The sequence below is a fragment of the Protomyctophum parallelum genome, assembly GCF_964188405.1.
Source record: "Protomyctophum parallelum genome assembly, chromosome: 17".
NCBI classification, from domain to species: Eukaryota; Metazoa; Chordata; class Actinopteri; order Myctophiformes; family Myctophidae; genus Protomyctophum; species Protomyctophum parallelum.
Window position 1 is genome coordinate 14017509 of NC_139719.1, and position 22572 is coordinate 14040080.

A 22572-nucleotide genomic window follows, 5' to 3' on the forward strand; every position below is an offset into this window, starting at 1 on the left:
CACGCACGTGCACACACACACACACACACACACACACAGTTATCCCATCTCATCATCAGGGCCCTTTGTCCCCCCACTTGGTTGATGTCCTCTCATTACTGCTTTGTCACAGCTAGAACAGTACCGCATGAGAGCACTTCTTCTGTGGGATCACACGTGTGTGTGTGTGTGTGTGTGTGTGTGTGTGTGTGTGTGTGTGTGTGTGTGTGTGTGTGTGTGTGTGTGTGTGTGTGTGTGTGTGTGTGTGTGTGTGTGTGTGTGTGCGTGTGCGTCCAACACAGGCTCTCATCCTGAAAGAGCTGTCAGTCATCAGAGATCACGCCGGCAGTGCGTGCCTCCGGGAATTGGACAAGAGCAACAGCCCGCTGATCATGGCCCTTTGTGGCTCCAAAGGTAAAGCCACAGAACACAATGTGAACACGGCGGTAATGAGGTCCCCGGCAGGCCGCGTGACGCCATGATCCCCTCGTCCTCAGTGGTCCTTCACCATGACAACACTCAGCCCAGACAAAACACTGTGCAGCTAATAAATGGACGACAGTGACCTTTAACGCTGGGCCTACCGTAGCTCACAGCAAACATGCGCTCCAGGGGTGCGACGGACGGTTAATGGGGCTAATGGATTATGGAAATGATCAATATAAAACGATTGTGTAGCTTAAAGTGGCACTGTGGGGTTTTTTTTGTACCAATACACATTAATTTTGTCTAATCTGAATTGGTAGAATATGTTAATGCAAGATGACTTCGTCTCCACGCTCTCCTGTTGAGATGTTTAGATAGTGTCAAAGAAACGTCATGTCTCATCAATACTCGAGACACGAATTTTGACCTGATGGTCAAGATTCAATTCCCCCACCCTGAGCAAGCAGGCAGGCTCACTTAGCTCAATGGTAAAAATGTCAGCACTTGCACAAGAAACCAGGTTCAAATTCGGGGCAGAAGAGTAAAGTGACCTAGTGCAGCTTTAAGTTCAGGGTTAGGAGCCACTCTGAGAACCATTGTGTTCAGCAGTTGGACGTGGGGAAATCACAAGGGCTTCCAGGGAAGCCCTTGTGATTCTATAATGTGAGTCTATAATGAGTCTATAAAGCGTTAATTAGTCTATAATGAAAGCAACTTCAGAGGCTCGTCATGCTCAAGAACTTCAGTTCAAACTGGGTGCAGATTCTTGACAACATGAGCAACGATGGAACCTTCCGCCATAGGCGGGGCCTATGGGCTGGATCCAGGCTATAGAATAGCATGCATTCTCTCCTCTGTTGAACACAGAACGAGTACATTTTCGCCGACTTCATACTTGCAGAAAATGTCCATAATATGCTCCACAGTCCACACGGTTGACATTCCAACTTGCATCGTTCCATTAGCTTTTGTTGTTTCAGTTTCACCTCGCTAAAAAACATACATCCACGTTGTTTTTGTTTAACAACAACTCCAGCAGAAGAAACTAAACGGCCACTCGGCCCAGGTTGCCAGTTAAGTGCTTTCCAAGCAACTGGGTATATGAAAATGACCACAGGTTGGCAGGTTTGCTTTTATAAGTTAGAACATAATACAATAAAATCGCTATCGGCCCGATCATGAAAATAATGTATCTTCCAGAAAACCCTAATAGTCTGGGTGGATATTTCATATAAAAGCAAAGGTTTCAGTATCAATCAGTGATTTCTTCACCTGGTCGACATTACTAAAACATCATTTTACATTCTGTGTTAATTGTTTTGGAATCGGCGACACTGTGTGTGGGGGGCGGGGCTCCTTTCACATTGTTTCACAAATCAGACATGGTCATATGACAGATTTGATTTTTTCCTACTCCCTGCATTCTTCTTGTAATAACACTGTAATTATTGTAATAACACTGTATCTCTCCTCTCTGAATCCCTACTCCGTCCACATCATCTCACACACACACACACACAGGCTCTTTCATCAACATCTCCCAGATGATTGCCTGTGTGGGTCAACAGGCCATCAGTGGCTCTCGAGTGCCTGATGGCTTTGAGAATCGCTCCCTGCCTCACTTCGACAAGCACTCCAAAGTAAGACGGTATTCATCTCCATTATTAATCCATAATGTACTCTGTATGATGCTGGAACATGTGTTGATTAATACATACCGTCACTGTCGGGCAGAAACCTCCTATCTCCATATTCTTAACTTTTTGTGTTTTTTGGTGAATCAATGCCCAACTTGATCATATTACTACAGCAGTAATAACCCTTTTCATATCATGGTCCATCATTTATTCAGCATTTGAGCCACGGACAAGCATTTGATGACATTTAGCCTCTCAGGCCCAAAACGTTTGGGTCTGAGATAATATTTTGTTGTCTTTGGATAAGATGTGCGCAATTTCATGCTGTATTGATGTGGCAGGCTACCATAGGAGACATAACGGGAAAACATTGATAAAAATAACAATTCTTAGGGGGCACGGTGGCACAGTTGGTAGTGCTGTCGCCTCACAGCTAGAAGGTCCTGGGTTCGATTCCCGCTCGGGGCGCTGTGGGTGCTGGCGGCGTGTTTTCTCCTCCGCGTCATCAGTGCCCATACCCGAAGGCGGGGTTGGCGAAAGGGCCTTTCTGTGTGGAGTTTGCATGTTCTCCCCGTGTCCCCTAGGGTAGGTACCCTCACAAAAACATGCAGTAATCCTGGTCTCTAAACTGCCTCCCCCTGGCCAGCCGGGACGCCTGATGGAGGGGAAAGGAACTGGTTGGAATAACGTGCTCCTTCCACGCGCTACGTCCAACCAGGGAAACTCCCCCCTGTCAGGTGTAAAGGAGCAACTTGGACACTCAAGCATGAAGGAAGCATGAGTTAAGTCCGTTGCTCTCCCTAGGTTGGCGGAGGGTGTGTAGAGCCCAGGATCACATCACAGGATGATTGACACAGGGGTGAAAAATGGGTTACAAAATCGTGGGACAAAAAATATAAATTAAAATAAAAAATAAAACAATCTTCTACGTACATTCTATAATTGTGTAGACTTCTTGTAAATTAACTGATGCAGATTTTTACCAATAGTTTAACTCTTGAGAGAATAAAATGACACATTTGGAAACATGAGGTTTCCACCTGACAGAGACCACAATGTGCTCTTCTTCACGTGGCTTTTCCATCTAAAATTAACAAAGAAATTCCAAGAAGCTGCTTATTATCAACGGCAATATCCTCCCTAAAAGCTTACCTCTTGTGATTCCAAGAAGCTGCTTATTATCAAAGGCAATCTCCTCCCTAAAAGCTTACCTCTTGTGCCTGCACATTTAATCACATCCCTAGAATCCTTAGTCTACTCTGGGGCGAACATTCGTAGAAAATTGATAATAATAGCTCTCAACTAGAGCCATATTTTTCTTTTGTCTGATGTAGATCATGATCTTGGAGATAATAGTCCCACTGATGGCCATTTTTGACCGATTTTTGTATGAAGAAAAATAAAATCACATATATTAACTATGCCACGTTGAAAGAGGTAAACAATCGGGGCACATCAGCTGCTTAATCGTCGTAAAACATTCAAATAGTCACCAATATATGCAATAGCGTTAAGGTTTGGGTCGTTAAGAACCCTGACACTTCACTGCCCACCAATGTCAATTGTTCACTTTGTCCAATGTGAAGAGTATGGTGGTAACTCGCCGTCTACATTTAGCCCTACCGTTATAGGAAAGATGTGGTGTTTTGCAACAGGTGCATCAACGGGAGACCGGCCGCACGTCATGTTCTGAGGAACAAAATAATAACAACTAGAAAAAGCGCCCCTCAGGGCACAGGTCTTCACCAGGGCAGGTCAGGTTGTGGCCTCCTGGTGGTGCTGTAATAGGCCAATGTGAAAAGGGTGCCATTTCTTCCTACGCCTTGGATGGCAAATGGATGATTTGTGACATTTTGTTCCAAAAATGTGTTTTGCAAAATAACAGGCCAATGTGAAAATGGTGGGATATTTTCCTTCGCCTAGTAGGAAAGTCTGTGAAAGATGTCATGTAAATTGCATGCTGTGTTCATGATTTGAGGCATTTTTTAACTTTTCCTTTTACAGCTGCCTGCTGCCAAAGGCTTTGTGGCGGACAGCTTCTATTCTGGCCTGACACCCACCGAGTTCTTTTTCCACACCATGGCTGGCCGTGAGGGCCTGGTGGACACGGCCGTTAAGACCGCAGAGACCGGATACATGCAGGTGAACGCTGGAGACATTTTGTTTGTGTGCTTTAACCCATTCTGACCTGAGATCAGATTCTAAACATGTCTTCTACATCCTGACAGTATTCTGAAAAAGCTATGTTTCTATGTCAGTGGTTCTTCGATTTAAAAAAAATAGCAGACCTACAAGTTCTACAAGCAGATCTACAAGCTCATATATGAGCTTGTAGATCTGCTATTTTTCAATAGCTAAAGCATATCATAATGCTAACACCAAAAGGGGTTCCCGCCCTGCACTGCTCACCTTCGAAAACACCGTCGGGTCGGGGCGACCTTTTTATTTGTATTTAACCAGCAAAAACCACATTGAGACTAAAGTCTCTTTTACAAGTGTGAACTCAAAGTCATACGATTTGTCACACACGTTACCGCAGTGAAATTTGTTCCCCGCATTTGACCCATCTCTTGGAGCAGTGAGCTGCAGCCAAGGAGCGGTGGGCTGCAGCCGTGCCGCGCTCGGGGAGTCATTTGATTTGTAGATTTGACCCCCCAATCCAACCAAGGAGGCATAGTACTAACCACGAAACATTAAATATCAATAAAATAAAAATAAACGTAATTAACATTCAGTTTCTGTTGTGCGACGGGCAGATGCAGCCACCCCACCTACCCGGAAATGTAGTCTCTGGGTTGTTTGACTCGATTCTAACGCTTATTTTGTTACTCTTTGGGTATATTTGTACATTTCCACCTTCAGTCGATGCTTCATATCCACATGAGTGAAAAGGCAGGGATGATCGGTTTATTTTTCAAACAGTTCTTATATGAGGCGATCTAAAATCCCCCTATGGATATTACAATGCAAATAAAAAGTACACAAACCTGTGGATTGACGCCCTCTACTGACAATTGACATCAGGACTTCGGTGCTCTATTGGGTCCCATTTTTACAGTCTTTGGTATGACCCGGCCGGGGATCGAACCCCAACCTCCCAGTTTCAGGGCGGACACTCTAACCACAAGGCCACTGTCTGGTGGCCAAGAGAAGAGGCAAAGAATGTTTAAAAACGAAACAGGCAGGCAGTGAAGCACATCACTACGAAAACATACCTACAAGAAACAAAGTACAAGGTATAAAGTGCATATGATTTAGCAGCATTTTTATAGGGCAATAGAGTTACTAAAGTAACTTGTGCATAAAGTGCATTATTGCTTTTAAGTAATATAAATAACATTTAACGGAAGAGATAAAATGATAATGAGCTCTGAGGAAATATAATGCAATACAAGTAGAGCTGCATTACGTATTCCACACTCTACTAACAATTTCCTTATAATGGGGCACTTCAAAGAGAGTGTTCCCCATGTGAATTCCACATGCATGAGTCAATTTAATGGGGCTGACTTCTGCCTACCCTGGACGCGATACCAGCATTTTAACCCATTTTGGGCGTGAACCCTTTTTGGTATTAGCATTATGTTATGCTTTAGCTATTGAAAAATAGCAGATCTACAAGCTCATAGCTCGCCAGTCGAAGAACGACTGACATAGAAACATAGCTTTTTAAGAAAACTGTCAGGTTGCGGAAGACATTTTTTTTAATCTGATCTCAGGTCAGAATGGGTTAAATAGCCCACCATCACGTATAAGGCACTTTCAAAGAGAGTGTGAATTCCACATGCATGAGTCAATCTATATACAGTAGATATAGATTGACTATTGACCCCAGCCACCTTCACAGGCTCGCTCCCTTTCACCTCTATAACTATCTGCCTCTATCAGTCTTTCTATCAGAGATGCAGTGGGAGGGATGTTTTTTTTTCTTCTTTTAACGGGGCAAAGTACACCACGGTGGAGTAATATCTCCAGGGACAGGCGGCTGCAAAGCTGAAATCTATCACTCTGCAAACAATCATGGACTGTCCTCCCACCTATCTGCCTGTGTCAGGGGGATCTCATGGGGATGGAGGTGGTGTGTTCTTTCAGATATCTCTCCTGGTTGGAGATTGGTTGCAGATATTATAGCTTCCAGTTTTTCCTCTTTGTGACTTACTGTAGGATGGAATAGGCCTACTGCAGGTCAGGTGACTTAAATGCTTTATATTGCAATGTTGAGTACAGGGATACCAAAGAGGGCCTGCATTATTGGTATTGATGGTAACGGTATATGTTATCATTAGCCTGATTGAGGCAACATTTATGTGGATGGACTTTGAAGAGAATAAAAAATATTTTTAAATTATGCTTTTCATGGTTTATTTAAGCAGGATTACGTTCTAATCTCCACAACCCGGCTGTGCCAGAACGTGAAAATCTGTCTTCAAATAAATAAATAAATATATATTTCTTTGGTTTTTACTCACATGTTAGACAGCCTCCACACGGATCCGACGTGCACGCGAACCCGCTTATTTGTTCTTTTTCTACTCCAAATGAGACAATCTGCCATCTCTAGGATCTTATAAAGCATGAGAACAAGCTAAGCTAGCACTGATGCTACCGCTGGCCGTTGCTGCTCCTCCATGACTAACAACCATCACAATAACACCACGTGGTTGGTCAGGGAGCCCTTCTTCTTCTTTGGCTTTTCACGCATTCTTCTGGCACTGGTGCCACATTTCCCCCTAAAGCAGTGGTTCCCAAGCGTTTTCACGTCAAGGACCCCCAAATTGACACTCATTAGCCCGCGGACCCCCATTAGAAAATATATGCCAAGGAACCCCCGTAAGAGAATATTTGTACAGCTCTGGCAGTGATTTTCACCGATTTTCATTTCAAGGACCCCCAGGTTTGACAGGACCCCCATTTAATGGCATTTCTATCTCTAGGACCCCAATGTATATTGTAAAATCAAAGTTAATTTAACTCAGAGCTATAAGCGTCCATGATTAGTCACCTTTACAACGAGGTATAGATTGTAAGGATCGGGCATACACATGTGTGTAGCGCCTCCAAAACATTTGCCATTTTGACAAATGGTTGGTGTTAAACCCTTGCTTTGAGTTGCTTAGTGGATTGGATGATTGCACTCTCCCACAGTAAAAAGAAAACAACACATATTGGCCATGTACAGCACGCTCAAGCAGATCCCACAAGTTTTCAAGTGTGTTGAGGTCTGGAGGTACTGAGTCTGTGATAATCCTGGCTCTGTGGGGTGAGCATTGTTATCCTGGAGGATGGCGTTAGGTCCCATGGAGCTCCTGAATCTCCAGAATCTCATCCTGATATCTCACTGCATTTAGATTGCCTTCAATGATGACATTCTGTCGTGCCTGTAGTGTCTTGCCTGCGTGAGAAAGATACTGCCCCATACCAAGTGTTGTGGCTGCGTATGGATCTTCCACATGCTACCTATACCAAGTGTAAAATGAATAAAGTGTAAAAATAGCCAATATGTGTTGTTATTTTCCTCATTGCTGTGGGAGAGTGCAATCATCCAATCCACTAAGCAACTCAAACTCCGGGCAAACTCCGATTCTTAAAGTGAACGCTTATGGTGGCACCTGGAACTGGGATTAATGCTAACAGCTAGCCGCAGTAAATGAGTTAATGACCCCTGCTAATGTCCTGTGTGTGTGTGTGCTTGACTGAAACAGAGGCGTCTGGTGAAGTCCCTGGAGGACCTGTGCTCCCAGTACGACCTGACGGTACGCAGCTCCACCGGCGACATCATCCAGTTCATCTACGGCGGCGACGGCCTCGACCCCGCCGACATGGAGGGCAAGGACGAACCGCTGGAGTTCAAGAGAGTGCTGGACAACATCCGGGTAAGGCCCGTGGCGCCGCCATTATTACCACATCTTTATGTCTGACCATTAGCGGGTTAACTGTGGACCATTTACGGCCGTCTTTTATAGGCTAGACTGCCTAAGCATAAAGTTGCCTTTTATTTGAACAGCCCCTGAGTTGCTGTCAGCAGTATGTCGTTGTCACTCTTTACTTTCAAACAAGCCAAATGAGCGTCAGTCCCAGACTGGGCGGGAACCCCTTTTGGTGTTAGTATTATGTTATGCTTTAGCTATTGAAAAATACGAGCTTGTAAGTCTGCTATTTTTGAAAAATCGAAGAACCACCGACATAGAAACGTAGCTTTTTCAGAAACCTGTCATTTTCAAACAGACATTTTTAGAATCTAATCTCAGGTCAGGATGTAGAAGACATTTTTAGAATCTGATCTCGGATCAAAATGGGTTAACCTATAAAGTACAGTTATTAATGGCTACTCCTGCTTCATAGGGAATTGACCCAACAGTGTCTTTGTGTGCAGGCGGTCTTCATAGGGAATTGACCCAGTAGTGTCTTTGTGTGCAGGCGGTCTTCATAGGGAATTGACCCAACAGTGTCTTTGTGTGCAGGCGGTCTTCATAGGGAATTGACCCAGTAGTGTCTTTGTGTGCAGGCGGTCTTCATAGGGAATTGACCCAGTAGTGTCTTTGTGTGCAGGCGGTCTTCATAGGGAATTGACCCAGTAGTGTCTTTGTGTGCAGGCGGTCTTCATAGGGAATTGACCCAGTAGTGTCTTTGTGTGCAGGCGGTCTTCATAGGGAATTGACCCAGTAGTGTCTTTGTGTGCAGGCGGTCTTCATAGGGAATTGACCCAGTAGTGTCTTTGTGTGCAGGCAGTCTTCCCGTGTCAACAGGAGCCTGCCCTCAGTAGGAACGAGCTGGTCCTCACTGCGGACTCCATCATGAAGAGAGCGGACTTCCTGTGCTGCCGAGACAGCTTCCTGGAGGTAATTAGACTAATTAATTCCAATTAAGTCCTCCCACCCTGTTGTTGTCACTGCTGTTTTACCCTACTGCCAGTGAGGAGACCCCCCCCCCCCCAGCCCCAGTAAGGAGTACATGCAGTGACAAATATATGCTGATTGCCAAAGTGTGCTATTATTTAACAGTATTATTATAACCATAAATGTCAATGAGAGAACTCTGTGGAAGCTCTCATGCTCTGCGGTACGTGACCTCTACCAAATAATAACAAGGATAATTGCCATTAGAAGCTTATTGTGTTTCCAAAACCCGCTCACGTCCTCTGTTCCACAACTAGACTAACCTGCTACAACTGGGAAAGCAAAAAAGGGCCGTTTTAGATTTTTGCGTTACCTTTTGAATAGCAGATGTACAACTTTGCGGAGCTGCTATTTTTGAACGTTTTTGAGAACTACTGATCTGATCTGCAATTCAATGCCACTTTTACACATGCATGCACGCACTAGATGATGCAACAACTTCAAGCATTAGAACGCACAGTAGGAGAGCTCGTCTCATGTCTTTTCATTATTTCATGTATGCCAGTTATGGCTCTGAGGAAGATCGCAAGGTCCAGACGTCACGTCAGTCATTATCATCCGAGTCTACTCTACTCTAACAACATATTTTCAGATGGGGGGCAGAGGCATATATACATATACTCTTTGGGGGTCCTTGACATGAAATATTGAGCACCACTGATACAGAAACATGAGGTATTTCAGAAAACTTTGATTTTGAAGACATTTAAAAAAAAAACGACGTTAGGCCTAAATGGGTTAAGAAATGAATGTATCATTACAGAAGGCTCCTCGGAGTACAGGTCTCCGCCAGGCCAGGTTGGTAATTAGATTTGTTTGCAAGAATTGCCCTGGTGGCGCTATAAAAGGCTGATGTGAAAGATTTGGGGTAGAGGTTCTTCTATGGCCTCTAGTAGTCCGGCAGTCAACAGGCTTGGTGTATAGTCTATTTTATTGGCCTAAAATATTGTCTATCTAATAATTTAGCGATCGCTGTCTGTCTGTCTGTCCGTCCACTTCCGGGTCACCAGTGAAATGCATGTTGGGACAGCTTCCGGGTCACCAGTGAAATGCATGTTGGGATGGACACAGATTAATACTGGGACACACTTGTCCGCGTAACAGACCCACACGGGGAAACAACCCCCCCCTATCAGTAATGTGATCTATTACATTGCATTACCCACACTGAACATCATTTGCTGTTCATATATTCAGAACGGCTAAGGACTAGTATACATACATTCATATATGTATGTATATAGACTATATAAGTACCAAATTTCCCGCTCCACACCCCCGGCTGCCGGACTGCAAAGTTTTACATCGATTGGGTCAGCAATGCTGGAGATTAGCTCCACACAGGCGGACGGTCACATGCGCAGACAGGGGCGAAAACGTACTCTCTGCCACGCCTTCGGCCAGGAGGAGACAATGAATCACCTTCAACCTACTTTAGGCATTCTGTTGTCGAGAAGAAGCCACCAAAACTCCAAAATGTAAAATTTTCAGGAAATGAAAAATATATATATATTCTTTTCCGGGAAATAAAGAAAGCCTTATATTTTTAATACAAAGCAATACTGCCTCGTCAGAGTTGGTATTGTGACTTTATATATTGTCAATTACTTGCATCATGAGAGGGGAGAGGTTGTGGAGGTAGTTGCTTTAAGTTTTAGCAGACAGTTTGACCGTCCAATGGTGTTGAGAGGTTTTGTCAGAAGCACTTTTTTTTTTTTTTTTTTAGATTTTTTTTTTGCGGCTTACGCCTTTTATTGATTTTTTAAGGGACAGACAGTAGGCTGACAGGAAACGGGAGAGAGATGGGGGAAGACATGCAGTAAAGGCCGTGTCGGGCTCGGGAGTCGAACCCGCGGCACACTGCGACTGGATTACCAGTCAGGTGCCCAGACCGTTACGCCACGGCCTGGGCCAGAAGCACTTTTTAATACTTTTTAAAACACACAGACGTAAAGGATGTTCAATAGCATTGATTTATGGAGAAAAACTAATCTAAAACCAAAAAAAAAAAAAGGAGTTAGGTGGTTTTCTCCCGACTGCATCGATATCCTTTTTAGGTGGGAATATTCTATATTATTTTTTTCAGAATGCCATAAATAGACCTACACGTTCACAATGCGTTTGTGTGAGCTTGTAGATCTTCTATTTCCGCGTGCTACTGCTGAACTACTGGCACTACTGGTTAAGTATAACACTGAGTTTTGACCATCACAGAGAGTAGTGCAGTGAACTGGTGCAGTCTATCTAGTGCTGTAGTAAGTAACGCTTCCAAACCTTTCTTCCCCCTTTTGTGAAGGAGTTAACAGACACAGGCTCTGAGAAGTACCTGGAGGTATAGTTCATAATGAGCATGCTACGTTGCTATAGTGTGTGGAAAGCATTTATTCTGCATTAAAACTCGTTTCTCAGTTGCAAAAACAGATGCTCTCAATGGCCCCCATTTATGTTACGTATTATTAACATGTGATCTGTATCTTGATATGTTCTCCGGGACAAGGGAAGGACGCATGTTAAAAGCATTCATTGCTATGGTGTGTTCGTTCATTAACACTTATGCTGCTGCCAGAGTTTGTCAGAATAAAGTGCCAAGCAGATGGGCAGATTTTACTCTGAAAAACCCCGCCTTCCATTCCCCCCAAAACCGGGAGGTACAGTATAAGGTTCCATTACTACCTCGCGCTGTCAAGTCTGATCACTCTTTAGAAGTGTTAATATTCCAAACGAGATGCTTTAAGTCAGAAATTAGGAAACCATGGACAGCGCCGTAGATTCAGAGATAATAGACAGCGTGTCAGCCTGTGAACAAGGAAGTGAAGTGGCTTCACGCACGCACGAAACATGTCCACGAGCACTGAATAAGGCGTTGCCTACCAACGGGAGCTGTCAAAAAATGGATTACTACAATCTTGTTTTATATCATTAAAAAGGTCTAAAGGACTTGTATACACGTCCGAGGCACCCCGCGGTTTGAATTGAGAGGACGAGTATAAACATTTTTAGCACAAAAGGTGTTAATAGGATCTCCAGCTCTTTCAGTAGTAAACAGAAAATACATGTTCAGGCTAGGATACCTAGGATACCAATTATGTCCAATCAGGAGAGAGACCTCATGCAGGAGTGTTTAACTAGTAAAATTGATGAATTACCTTTTGCAGAGTTGTTTTTAGTTTATTAAAAAGTTGGAGAACAAACACATTATAGCAATGATGATCGTTATAGAACCTTTAGTATTATATTTTGTGTGTGTACAAAAACATGACTTACACCCCCTTTAATGCATGATGCACCCAGGACGCATTGTGAATGATCGTAATGTGATCGGATCAGCCGTGAGCGCACGTTGTACCGCAACCCTACGTCCTGTCCTGTCCTGTTCATACTGGAGTATGAATAGGCCTTAAGGAACATCCCGTCCCTGAGCTCTCCCTGATCACAATGCAGACGGCGAGAATACACCCGACGTAAATGCAAACTTGAGTTATTCCGATCACTCTTCAGTTCAGTGGGAAGAATGGTGGCTCTGACTCGCTGCTCAAACAATTGACTAGACTAAGTGTGCACAGCTGTGCGTGGGATTGAATGAGAATGCCCTGTAAACAAGAGTGTGGATTCATTTGATCTCCGATTAGTTCCGCTCACCTGTGATGTGAAATAACAGCATGACTCATCATGGCTGGAGAGAGCACTAATGAGACCCTTTTTGCCTACTTGTAGAGAAGACTTTAGTGACCGGTGTGTTGCGTTTGGATTCTGCCCTGTTCCCCATCTCGTCTCCTCTCTCGACCAACAGGGCATACGGAAGTTCATCAAGAGCATGTCCGACAGGATCAAGAAAACCAGAGACAAGTACGGCATCAACGACAACGGCAGCACGGAGGTACAGTAGCCACTGTAAACCCAGCACCCTCACACCGTTCACCATCACCATACTGCATGTCAGTCGCCACTAGGGATGTCCATTTTTTTCATTAATCGATCGATTAACCAGTTAGTTGATAAGCAGCGTTTGTTTTTACATTTTATCTGAGAATCTTAATTTCCCTCAATGTCTAACATAAAAATCTACATTGTGAAGATATACAGAAAGAATACAAAAGGCATATTGTAATCAAATATTTATTTGATTCATTTGAGATACAGGGCCAGGCAATGGCATCTTTGTGTGAGGAATAAAATTAAAAAAAATACGTTTAATTGAAGAATTTCTTAACGGCGATTCATTGATTAACGATGAACTATTAACGTCCCTAGTCGCCACAAGCCCAAGCAACTAAAAGCTTTTTGTTGCCTTTTCTTCGTATTGCAGCCTAAGGTTCTCTATCAGCTGGACCGAGTTACCCCGACGCAACTGGAGAAGTTCCTGGAAACGTGCAGGGACAAATACATGAGGTACTGCGACTGTATGTGCCTTCAGACTGTCTACAGATTGTGTTGCTTTATGTCCGGCAGGATGTGCCACCTGGTTCCACTAATGCCTGTTAACCCATTCTGAACGGGCACCCATTTTGGTGTCGGCATCATGTCGTGCTTTAGCTATTGAAAAATAGCAGATCTACAAGCTCATATCGCGCCACCGAGTGGCGCGATACGAGCTTGTAGGTCTGCTATTTTTGAAAAATCGAAGAGCGACTGACATTTCTAGAATCTGATCTCAGGTCAGAATGGGTTAATCAGACCAGTGTGTGTCCAGTGGAAACCTCGTATGAATCTGATCTCAGGTCAGAATGCGTTAATCCACACGAGGGGCCTTGTGTGGATGAAATGGTCATTCCCATGTAACTCCCCCCGGGACACAGGTGTGTCTCGGCCTGATAAGAATCTAATCCCAGCTGGAATACCGGCGAGGTCGGGGCTTCACTTAGTTGACTTTGATTTACTTTTTTTAATCGATCATCCATTAATTGATAAACTGGGATTTTCCGAAGAGCCTCAATTTCCCCTCCATAAATGTCTATAACATCAAAATTCGCTTCCAATATACAGAATGACAAAATGCTTGTTAATATTCATTATTCAAAGATGTATTGTATCATATGAGATGCAGGAAATGGCGCTTCTGTATGAGAAATGTGAGAAGAAAATGTGTTTTTTTTAAATATATAATTTATTTTTTACAATTTTTATCATGGTTACATTTCACATAAAATACACCGCTTTTATACAATGATGGAGGGACTGTGAAATGTTAAATTAATTGTAATTTTTTTTAATTTAGTTGAGTAAATTCTTATTGTCAATTAATCAATTTTTGAATAATTGTTAACATTTGTAAGTGCAGCAGAAAGAGTTGATATGTAGGGGTGCGTAGCGTTAGTCCAACATAACCTAACCCTAACCGTCTTAACTGGCCACATATGTCGGACTATTGGTATGTCGGACGAATGTATGTTCCCTAGGGCTTTAAGCAAGAGACTATTCAACTAGTCGACTAGTAAATCCACTAGTCGCCCTTGTTGGTACTAGTTTTATTTATTTTTCGTTTTTTGTAGTCCTCCATGACATCTAGATTATCGTTATAGTCACCAATGTACACAGTTTTAAAATGTACAACTATGTACATGAGGTATGTATATATGTAGTTGTGGTGAGTTGTGCTAATCTCTCTCTCTGTGTGTGAACTCAGAGCCCAGATGGAGCCCGGTTCGGCGGTGGGGGCTCTGTGTGCCCAGAGCATCGGGGAGCCTGGCACCCAGATGACTCTGAAGACCTTCCACTTTGCCGGAGTGGCGTCCATGAACATCACCCTGGGTGTGCCCCGCATCAAGGAGATCATTAACGCCTCCAAAAACATCAGGTAAGCATCGGGACTCAAGGCTTGTGGCAAATAACCGAGACTTGACTTCGTCCTCCTGGTCACATGCAGACAAAGAAACACATTGGAGCTGTCTCTTCCTTTGTAGTCTGACTTAAGGATGTGTCATTTTTTCTGGGAGGAGGGTTAAATGCTTTAAAGAGAATCTGCTATTGACTGGTGAGTGGTGTCTACTGTCTCCTTCAAATGGGAACAATTTTGACACGTGTCGACAGTGCACCTCATAGGCGGTTTGTTCAAGACAGCCTGACAGCAGAAAATGGCTTTTTTCTACTCACATTGCACCTAGACTTCATGATCACTAACTTGTTTGGCTACAGTGACCTGGGGCCCGTTCCACGAAACTTGGATTAGAGATTAAGCCGGGCTTTAACACATATCCTGGCTTAATATATCCTGGATCAGTGATTAACCGGTTTCATGAAAGCTGGTTGATCTTGCCAGATTAACTTAACCAGTTAACCTGGATATGTTGAGGCTTGATTTGGTTTCATGAAAGTGATGCTACATTAGTTACCATGGAAACTAATGCTTTGGACTTAGCCTGCTCCGGACCAGGCTAACAGCCAGGTTTAACCTAATCCTGATGTCTTTACTGTTCATTAGACGCCCAATGCATTCTCAATGGCAATAGCACAAACTTTGGCATGCTACTAGTCCTACATACTTACACCTAGAAACCCCATTCAAACCTATTTAGGTTCATCTTACGGTGGACATGTTTGCCTGAAAAGGAATCTTTGAAATGTTTCATAGTTTTAGAAATATAGTGCTTTCAAATTTGAGACATTAATTATAGGCAGATAGTGGCATGTCAAAAAATCACTTTCACCTAGAAACTCCATTCACACTTTGTAAAATTCAGTTTACTGTGGAGACAGATGCTGGAACTTTTTACTTTGAAATGTTTTGTAGTTTCTGAGTTATTTAACTTAAGCAGTCAAACTGATCACAAACCAATGATTTTTTTTGATGTGTTGCCTTATTTGTATCCGTCTGCATTAAAGGACTAATTTAAGCACTATATAAAATCAAATAACCAAAATATATAGGCTGCACAACATCATGACAGCTTGTGAGCTTGTAGATCAGCTGCTTTTGGTGAATGTTCCCCAGAATAGGTTTGATGTTGTGCAAGTGCACGGTTAAGAAGAATTATTATATTATCTTATATTATTATTATTATTTTGTAAAAGTGAAAACCACTAAATATTACCATTACTCATTGTTTTACAACATATTACCATTGTAACGTTTCACCCACTATTGAACCCATGACCCACAGTTCACCAGTCTGGCCCCTGTCTGGACAACAACCCCCTTCCCCAAAGGTAGCTCCCTCAGAGGAGGGAGTTATGGCCAAATATCACAATGCGACAATATCATTATGCTTACAATATTAATAATTCTGTTTTAAGTAGTAGTAGTGGTAAAATGTAAACTATATTTTTGGGGTAGTTAATCATTCAGTCTATCCACTATTAAGAGTATGTTCTCTCTTTAATTACAGCAGCAGTATTTATTTTAGAAGCTTAAGTCCTTGTATCAGTAAATCTTGAATAGATTAGTAAAGATACTGAGATATACTAAAGGGGGCAGTAATGCAACTATTAAGGATGCAAACTGCCATAATACCGCATGAAGAAGAAGGATCAGTAAATCTGTGTTCTACAGAATGGGTCTAGAGACAAAAAGTCAGGCTATCTATTCAGCCAGGCTTGCTGATCCCGGCTCGCCAAATCCGCCAATTCTGAGCCTCGCATGGCTTTAGTGGAACGGAATAAACCAGGCTGTAAAGACCAGGATTGAAAAAGCCTGGTTTTGGCCTAAATCCTGGATTAGTTCATCCAAGTTTCGTGAAACAGGCCCCTGCCCTGTCTAGGATGAATACACAGCCTTTACACAACACTTACACAACACTTACACACTTATACACAACACTTACACAATACACAACACTTTTAACACTTTACCCTTATAGTTCACCCATTAAAACCGGTAAATGTACTAAAAATAAATCAACTCTCCTGTATCTGCCACTCAGCACACCAATCATCAGTGCCCATCTGGACGTCGATGATGATGCAGACTTTGGTCGTCTGGTGAAGGGAAGGATTGAGAAAACTCTTCTTGGAGAGGTAAATGAGTCATTTTTCATGTTCTATTCTTACTTTCTTTCTTTACTGTTTACATTTGGAACCTGCATTCCACCAGCGGTTGAACAGGTAATGCGCAGGTAGGTGTAACGATACATTTTAACAGCGACGCGATGCGTATCACGATATTGGTTCATTCATGGACGATACGATTCAATCATTTCAAATCGATTTTTTCGATGTAGTTACTATTATCGTTACACCTCTAGTAACGGGTTACACCTCAGGTTAACCCATTCTGGGCGGGAACCCCTTTTGGTGTTAGCATTATGTTATGCTTTAGCTATTGAAAAATAGCAGATCTACAAGCTCATAGCGCGCCACCGAGTGGCGCGCTACGAGCTTGTAGGTCTGCTATTTTTTTAAAATCGAAGAACGACTGACATAGAAACATTTTTTTTCAGAAAACTGTCAGGATGTAGAAGACATTTTTAGAATCTGATCAATCCCTGTCAACAACAAACAGCCGGTGCCTGTCTGTCTGTTTGCCATGCATTTCTGGTTAAAGTAAGACGCAGTGGAGCGTTCCTCTTCCCAGCGCAGAGCATCACACATCATCTCCAGCCACGTGACACATCCAGCATTCTGGGCACTTCAAGCAGAAAATTACTTTCACTTGTGGAGAGAAGTGGCGCTCAATAGGTTACGAGTCACTATGACCTGACTGACGGAATCATGATGAAAAATAAATCCATGTTTACCGTTATCTATTTGTGCTTAGAATAACCGAGACGTTTGAGCACAGCAGATTTGCAGACATCAATAAACGTTCCATGTGAGCACTCATCGTTAACCTGACGCTGCCAGATGGGGACGGTATTGGGTAACCATGTTCCCCAACACAGCCTTCATCTGGGATCTCTCAGGGAGTTGAGCTGACACCAATCCGTTCCGTACCGAACCAATCAGCGTGAGCTAAGGGCGGGATATGTGCGAAACCGGATGTGAAGCTATATAGACACGTCAATATGATGGAAACCTGTGCCAAACTGTTAATTTTCAGAAATCAAATTCCAAATGAGCTAAAGTGGCTCAAGCTCGTAGATACTTAACTGTGACACTGTAGTATGATCAAGTAAAGCATTCATTTGCAAATAATTAAATAGAAAATAGAATATGGAGATAAGAGGTTTCTGCCCGATATCTAAAGTGCTCCTCCGGAGTCTCAAATTGCTTGCTGGCCCTAATGAAAGACAGAGGGTGGTTTTGCACACTTCATCTGTGCAAAGTGTACATGGAGTAATGTTTTACACATAACTGAACGCTGAGAATTTCCTCAGAGATGCCCAATATTAACCATCTGCAATGCACAAAACTCATTTCTAAGCTCAGAGTTATGACTAGAATAAGGTCAAAGCGGCCTAAATGTGTTTTCTCCCTTAGAGATAGGGTGAGAAGTTCAGTCACACGAGAGAGACTTTGAGTAGAACCGCTGCTCCTTCGCCTGGAAAGGAGCCAGTTTAAGTTTAAGTGGTTCGGGCATCTGGTTAGGATGCCTCGGGCGTCTCCCTAGGGAGGTCCTCGATGCACGTCCCATTGGGAGGAGACCCCGGGGCAGACCAAGGCGCAGTTGGAGGAAACACATCAACTCACTGGCCTTGGAACGTCTCGGGATCCCCCAGGAGGAAGTCACTAATGTTGCTCTGGAGAGCGAAGTCTGGAGCACTCTGGTGGAGCTGTTTCCCCCGCGACCCGATTACGGATAAGCGGTTGAAGATGGATGGACAAAACCCACATTAATCACATCTATAGTCCAGATTGACTGGGCCCTAATCCATCAACAATACGAAAGTCCTATATTAGAAGGGCAGACACTCACCCCTATGTACAGCATTTAGAGCTGATCCAAGTGCAAGATGTAGTAATTAGTATGACAGCCTTGGTAAACCGCTGTGTCGATGCATTGCAGAGCAAGTCTCATTTACATGCATGAGACCCAAAAGCCCTTCTGGAGAACGAGGCTCCTGGATCCCAAATGAGCCCAAATGTGAGAGAGACGGCATCTTGACATGTGAAAAGCCAGAGACACACGTCCTCTTTGACATTGGCCTGCTACACAAACACACCACGAGGCCAGGCAGCTGTGCGCCATCTGTGACACTCGGCGTTTCTCATCCTCTCACAGATCTCGGAGTACATCGAGGAGGTCTTTCTGCCCGACGACTGTTTCATTCTGGTGAAGCTGTCATTGGAGAGGATACGGCTGCTGCGACTAGAGGTATCACGTCATCTAATGTTTGTTTGTTTGCTGATCCACTGTTGACATGGCCTTTTAAGAGCCGATAAATAGACTGTGGTTTTAACTTTTTCGAAGTGGTCAATACTATGCAGCTGATGATTCCCGATTCTTTAGCAGGTTCAACGTCGCACCAATATTTTGGTCATGTCATTTTAGGTGAACATTTTCAAAAATCCACACAGACCTTTTCAAAAATAGCTGATCAAATGTATATGCTGTCTGACTGCCACAGAAGTCAGAGGTCATCAACATAGCCCAAACCATCATCCTACAGTAACTTCCCAGGAAGAGAAAGGCTGTGTTTTCTATTAGCTTGGAATCCTCATCGACGATGTCATTGGTAGGCACGTTTCTGAACTGTTCATGCCTTTTTCGCAGAGCGGGTGGGACCTGATGAGGTGCTTGTTTTACACCGCTTCGCCCCGCCCTACTAGTAGTAGGAAGTAGTGGGGGGCCTGCAGGGCTTTCTCACATTCTAATACAGCCAGAAAAGAAACCCCAATTCTTCAGCCAGCTCGGTAGCATGCCTCGTGGTCATTAGACTCCCAACACGCCTCTCCATCGAATCCCGCTGCCGACAGCACTATTTTTCCACCAACCGCGGACTACTTTTTTGCCCGATAAAGTACGTTAAGGTTAGATTTAGGTACAGTTTTTGTGAGGTTAGGGTTAAGGTTAGGTTTAGGCATAGTTTTTGTGAAGTTATGCCTTAAGGTATATTGTTTGTGAGGTTATATAACCACTTGCGTGTGGTCCAAATGAACACAGCGGAGCGCTCTCTACTCCACTAACAGCCCATCAGGTCCTGCGCTCTGCGAGGCTTCCATCAGGTCCCACGCTCTGCGAGGTTCATAGCCCACCTCTGAGACACGGAGCCAGTAGATACAAATGGTGTAATGAGCATGTCTTAAAGGGCCAATTATACGAAGCTATTCATATAATAGAATTGCTCCTCCAAGGCGATTTATACTAATTGTTTGCACGCTGTGCACAAATTCCATGCACAGCATGCAACCAAGACTAAATTAGAAACGGCACGGTTGTTTTGCAATGTTTGTATGTAGATTGTGGGGTGGTAAATTGCACGGTTTGTGTAAATGATAGTCCTCAAGAGACAATTAAGTGGCCGGCCGCACACACACTGCGCGCACGGCCAGGTGAATGCAGAAACGGTCCGTTACTCCATCTGCATGTCTAAGCTGGGTGTGTGTGGGGGCCACGTGAATGCAGAAATGTGTGTGCGCGGTGCGTGTGTGGGGCCAGGTGAATGCAGAAACGTGTGTATGTGTGTGTGGGGCCAGGTGTGTGTGTGTGGGGGGCCAGGTGAATGCAGTCACGGTCCGCTACACTATCTGCATGTCTAAGTGGGGTGTTTTCTATGTCCAGGTGAATGCTGAAACGGTTCGTTACTCCATCTGCATGTCCAAGCTGCGCGTGAAGCCGGGAGACATCGCCGTGCACGGAGAGGCGGTGGTCTGCGTGTCTCCGCGGGAGAACAGCAAGAGCTCTATGTACTACGTTCTGCAGTCCCTCAAGGAAGACCTTCCTAAGGTGAGAAGAAAGCAATGATGGAAGAAGAACTCCATTCTTTGTACAAAAGTATCGATACCCTATTGTAGAAATAGTCTATTACAACTACAGTAGGCATGTAACGATTCACTCAACTCACGATACGATTCGTATCACGATATGAGGTGCACGATACGATTTTTCACGATATTAAAAATATATTTTTTTAATTTTATATAATTTATCTTCCCCCTTGAGATTTTTTATTTAACTACATTGCAAAAGAAGTAGCATTACTTTTGACAGTGCAGAAACATAATTGCCTTCCTTGATGAGCATCAATCACCATTATCACCTGGGCACAGTCACAGACACACACAGCTCCCCTCTACAGTGTTACTGTTACTGAAAGTGACCATCATTTCTCTCCAAAAGCACTTTAATATGATGGAATATGACATCATATTATTTCAATGAATTGATTCGATTCGATTCATATTGTCAGGATTAATATCGATATATATCGATATACGATATCGTTACATGCCTAGTTACAACTCTGTAAAACTACAAACATATTGGCTTAAAGTACCAAAAGGAAAAGTATAGTCATTATGCAGAAGGTTCCATTTAACAAGTTTTCATATGTATAGAAATCCTTTGGAGGGTTCCTCCAGGTGGTTCCAAATGGTCCCAAATGGACCTACACAGGTCTGTAACTCTGAGAGGGTATGAAATGGAACCAATTTGTTTTCTATTCAATTTCTAATAAGTGGTGTAATGGACTATATCTGGCCAGATGGAGACGATAAGTGGCGTAATGGAGCAAGATACATGGCTAGATAAGAGACGAGGACACACATAATAGATCTCTATATTGTTATATATTGGTTACCCTGACGATGGGTATAACTGGTATTGCATAACAGGGCGGAGGCATTTACGGGGGGGGGGGCACAAAATAAATGTCAGATGGGGGTTTGGAGGGGTCCTTGACAGAAGCACTGTTTCAATGAGTCCTGTCTTGATTGGAAGGTGGTGGTGTTTTAACGAGCTCTGTGTTTAGTTTACGAGAAGGTGGTTAGTGCAGGTGTTTTAACGAGCTCCGTGTTGATTGGAAGGTGGTGGTTGCAGGTGTTTTAACGAGCTCCGTGTTGATTGGAAGGTGGTGGTTGCAGGTGTTTTAACGAGCTCCGTGTTGATTGGAAGGTGGTGGTGCAGGTGTTTTAACGAGCTCCGTGTTGATTGGAAGGTGGTATTTTTAATGTTGATTGACAGGTGGTGGTGCAGGGCATCCCGGAGGTGTCCAGAGCGGTCATCCACATCGACGAAGCGAGCGGCAAAAACAAGTACAAGCTGCTGGTGGAGGGGGACAACATGCGCGCTGTCATGGCAACTCACGGCGTCAAAGGCAGCAGGACCACCTCCAACAACACCTATGAGGTACTAGTTGAACCAAGGCTTTATTTAACAACACCTATGAGGTACTAGTTGAACCAAGGCTTTATTTACCAACACCTATGAGGTACTAGTTGAACCAAGGCTTTATTTAACAGCACCTATGAGGTACTAGTTGAACCAAGGCTTTATTTAACAGCACTTATGAGGTACTAGTTGAACCAAGGCTTTATTTAACAACACCTATGAGGTACTAGTTGAACCAAGGCTTTATTTAACAACACTTATGAGGTACTAGTTGAACCAAGGCTTTATTTAACAGCACCTATGAGGTACTAGTTGAACCAAGGCTTTATTTAACAACACCTATGAGGTACTAGTTGAACCAAGGCTTTATTTAACAACACTTATGAGGCACTAGTTGAACCAAGGCTTTATTTAACAACACTTATGAGGTACTAGTTGAACCAAGGCTTTATTTAACAACACCTATGAGGTACTAGTTGAACCAAGGCTTTAT

At 43.4% G+C, this 22572-nt stretch overlaps 1 protein-coding gene across 2 annotated transcripts in view; it reads left to right on the top strand.

Moving 5' to 3' along the window:
* polr3a (polymerase (RNA) III (DNA directed) polypeptide A) overlaps nt 1-22572 on the top strand; it is a 45721-nt gene that overhangs the window by 18883 nt on the left and 4266 nt on the right. The window contains exons 14-26 of one of the 2 annotated variants that reach the window (XM_083786683.1): nt 282-393; nt 1927-2045; nt 4047-4184; nt 7745-7915; nt 8768-8881; nt 11235-11270; nt 12729-12815; nt 13245-13327; nt 14562-14732; nt 16795-16888; nt 19032-19124; nt 20532-20696; nt 21933-22097. In XM_083786683.1, coding sequence (XP_083642809.1) covers nt 282-393; nt 1927-2045; nt 4047-4184; nt 7745-7915; nt 8768-8881; nt 11235-11270; nt 12729-12815; nt 13245-13327; nt 14562-14732; nt 16795-16888; nt 19032-19124; nt 20532-20696; nt 21933-22097 — 1548 coding nt within the window. The remainder of the gene's footprint in view (nt 1-281; nt 394-1926; nt 2046-4046; nt 4185-7744; nt 7916-8767; nt 8882-11234; nt 11271-12728; nt 12816-13244; nt 13328-14561; nt 14733-16794; nt 16889-19031; nt 19125-20531; nt 20697-21932; nt 22098-22572) is intronic. The other variant, XM_083786684.1, reaches the window with a different exon arrangement.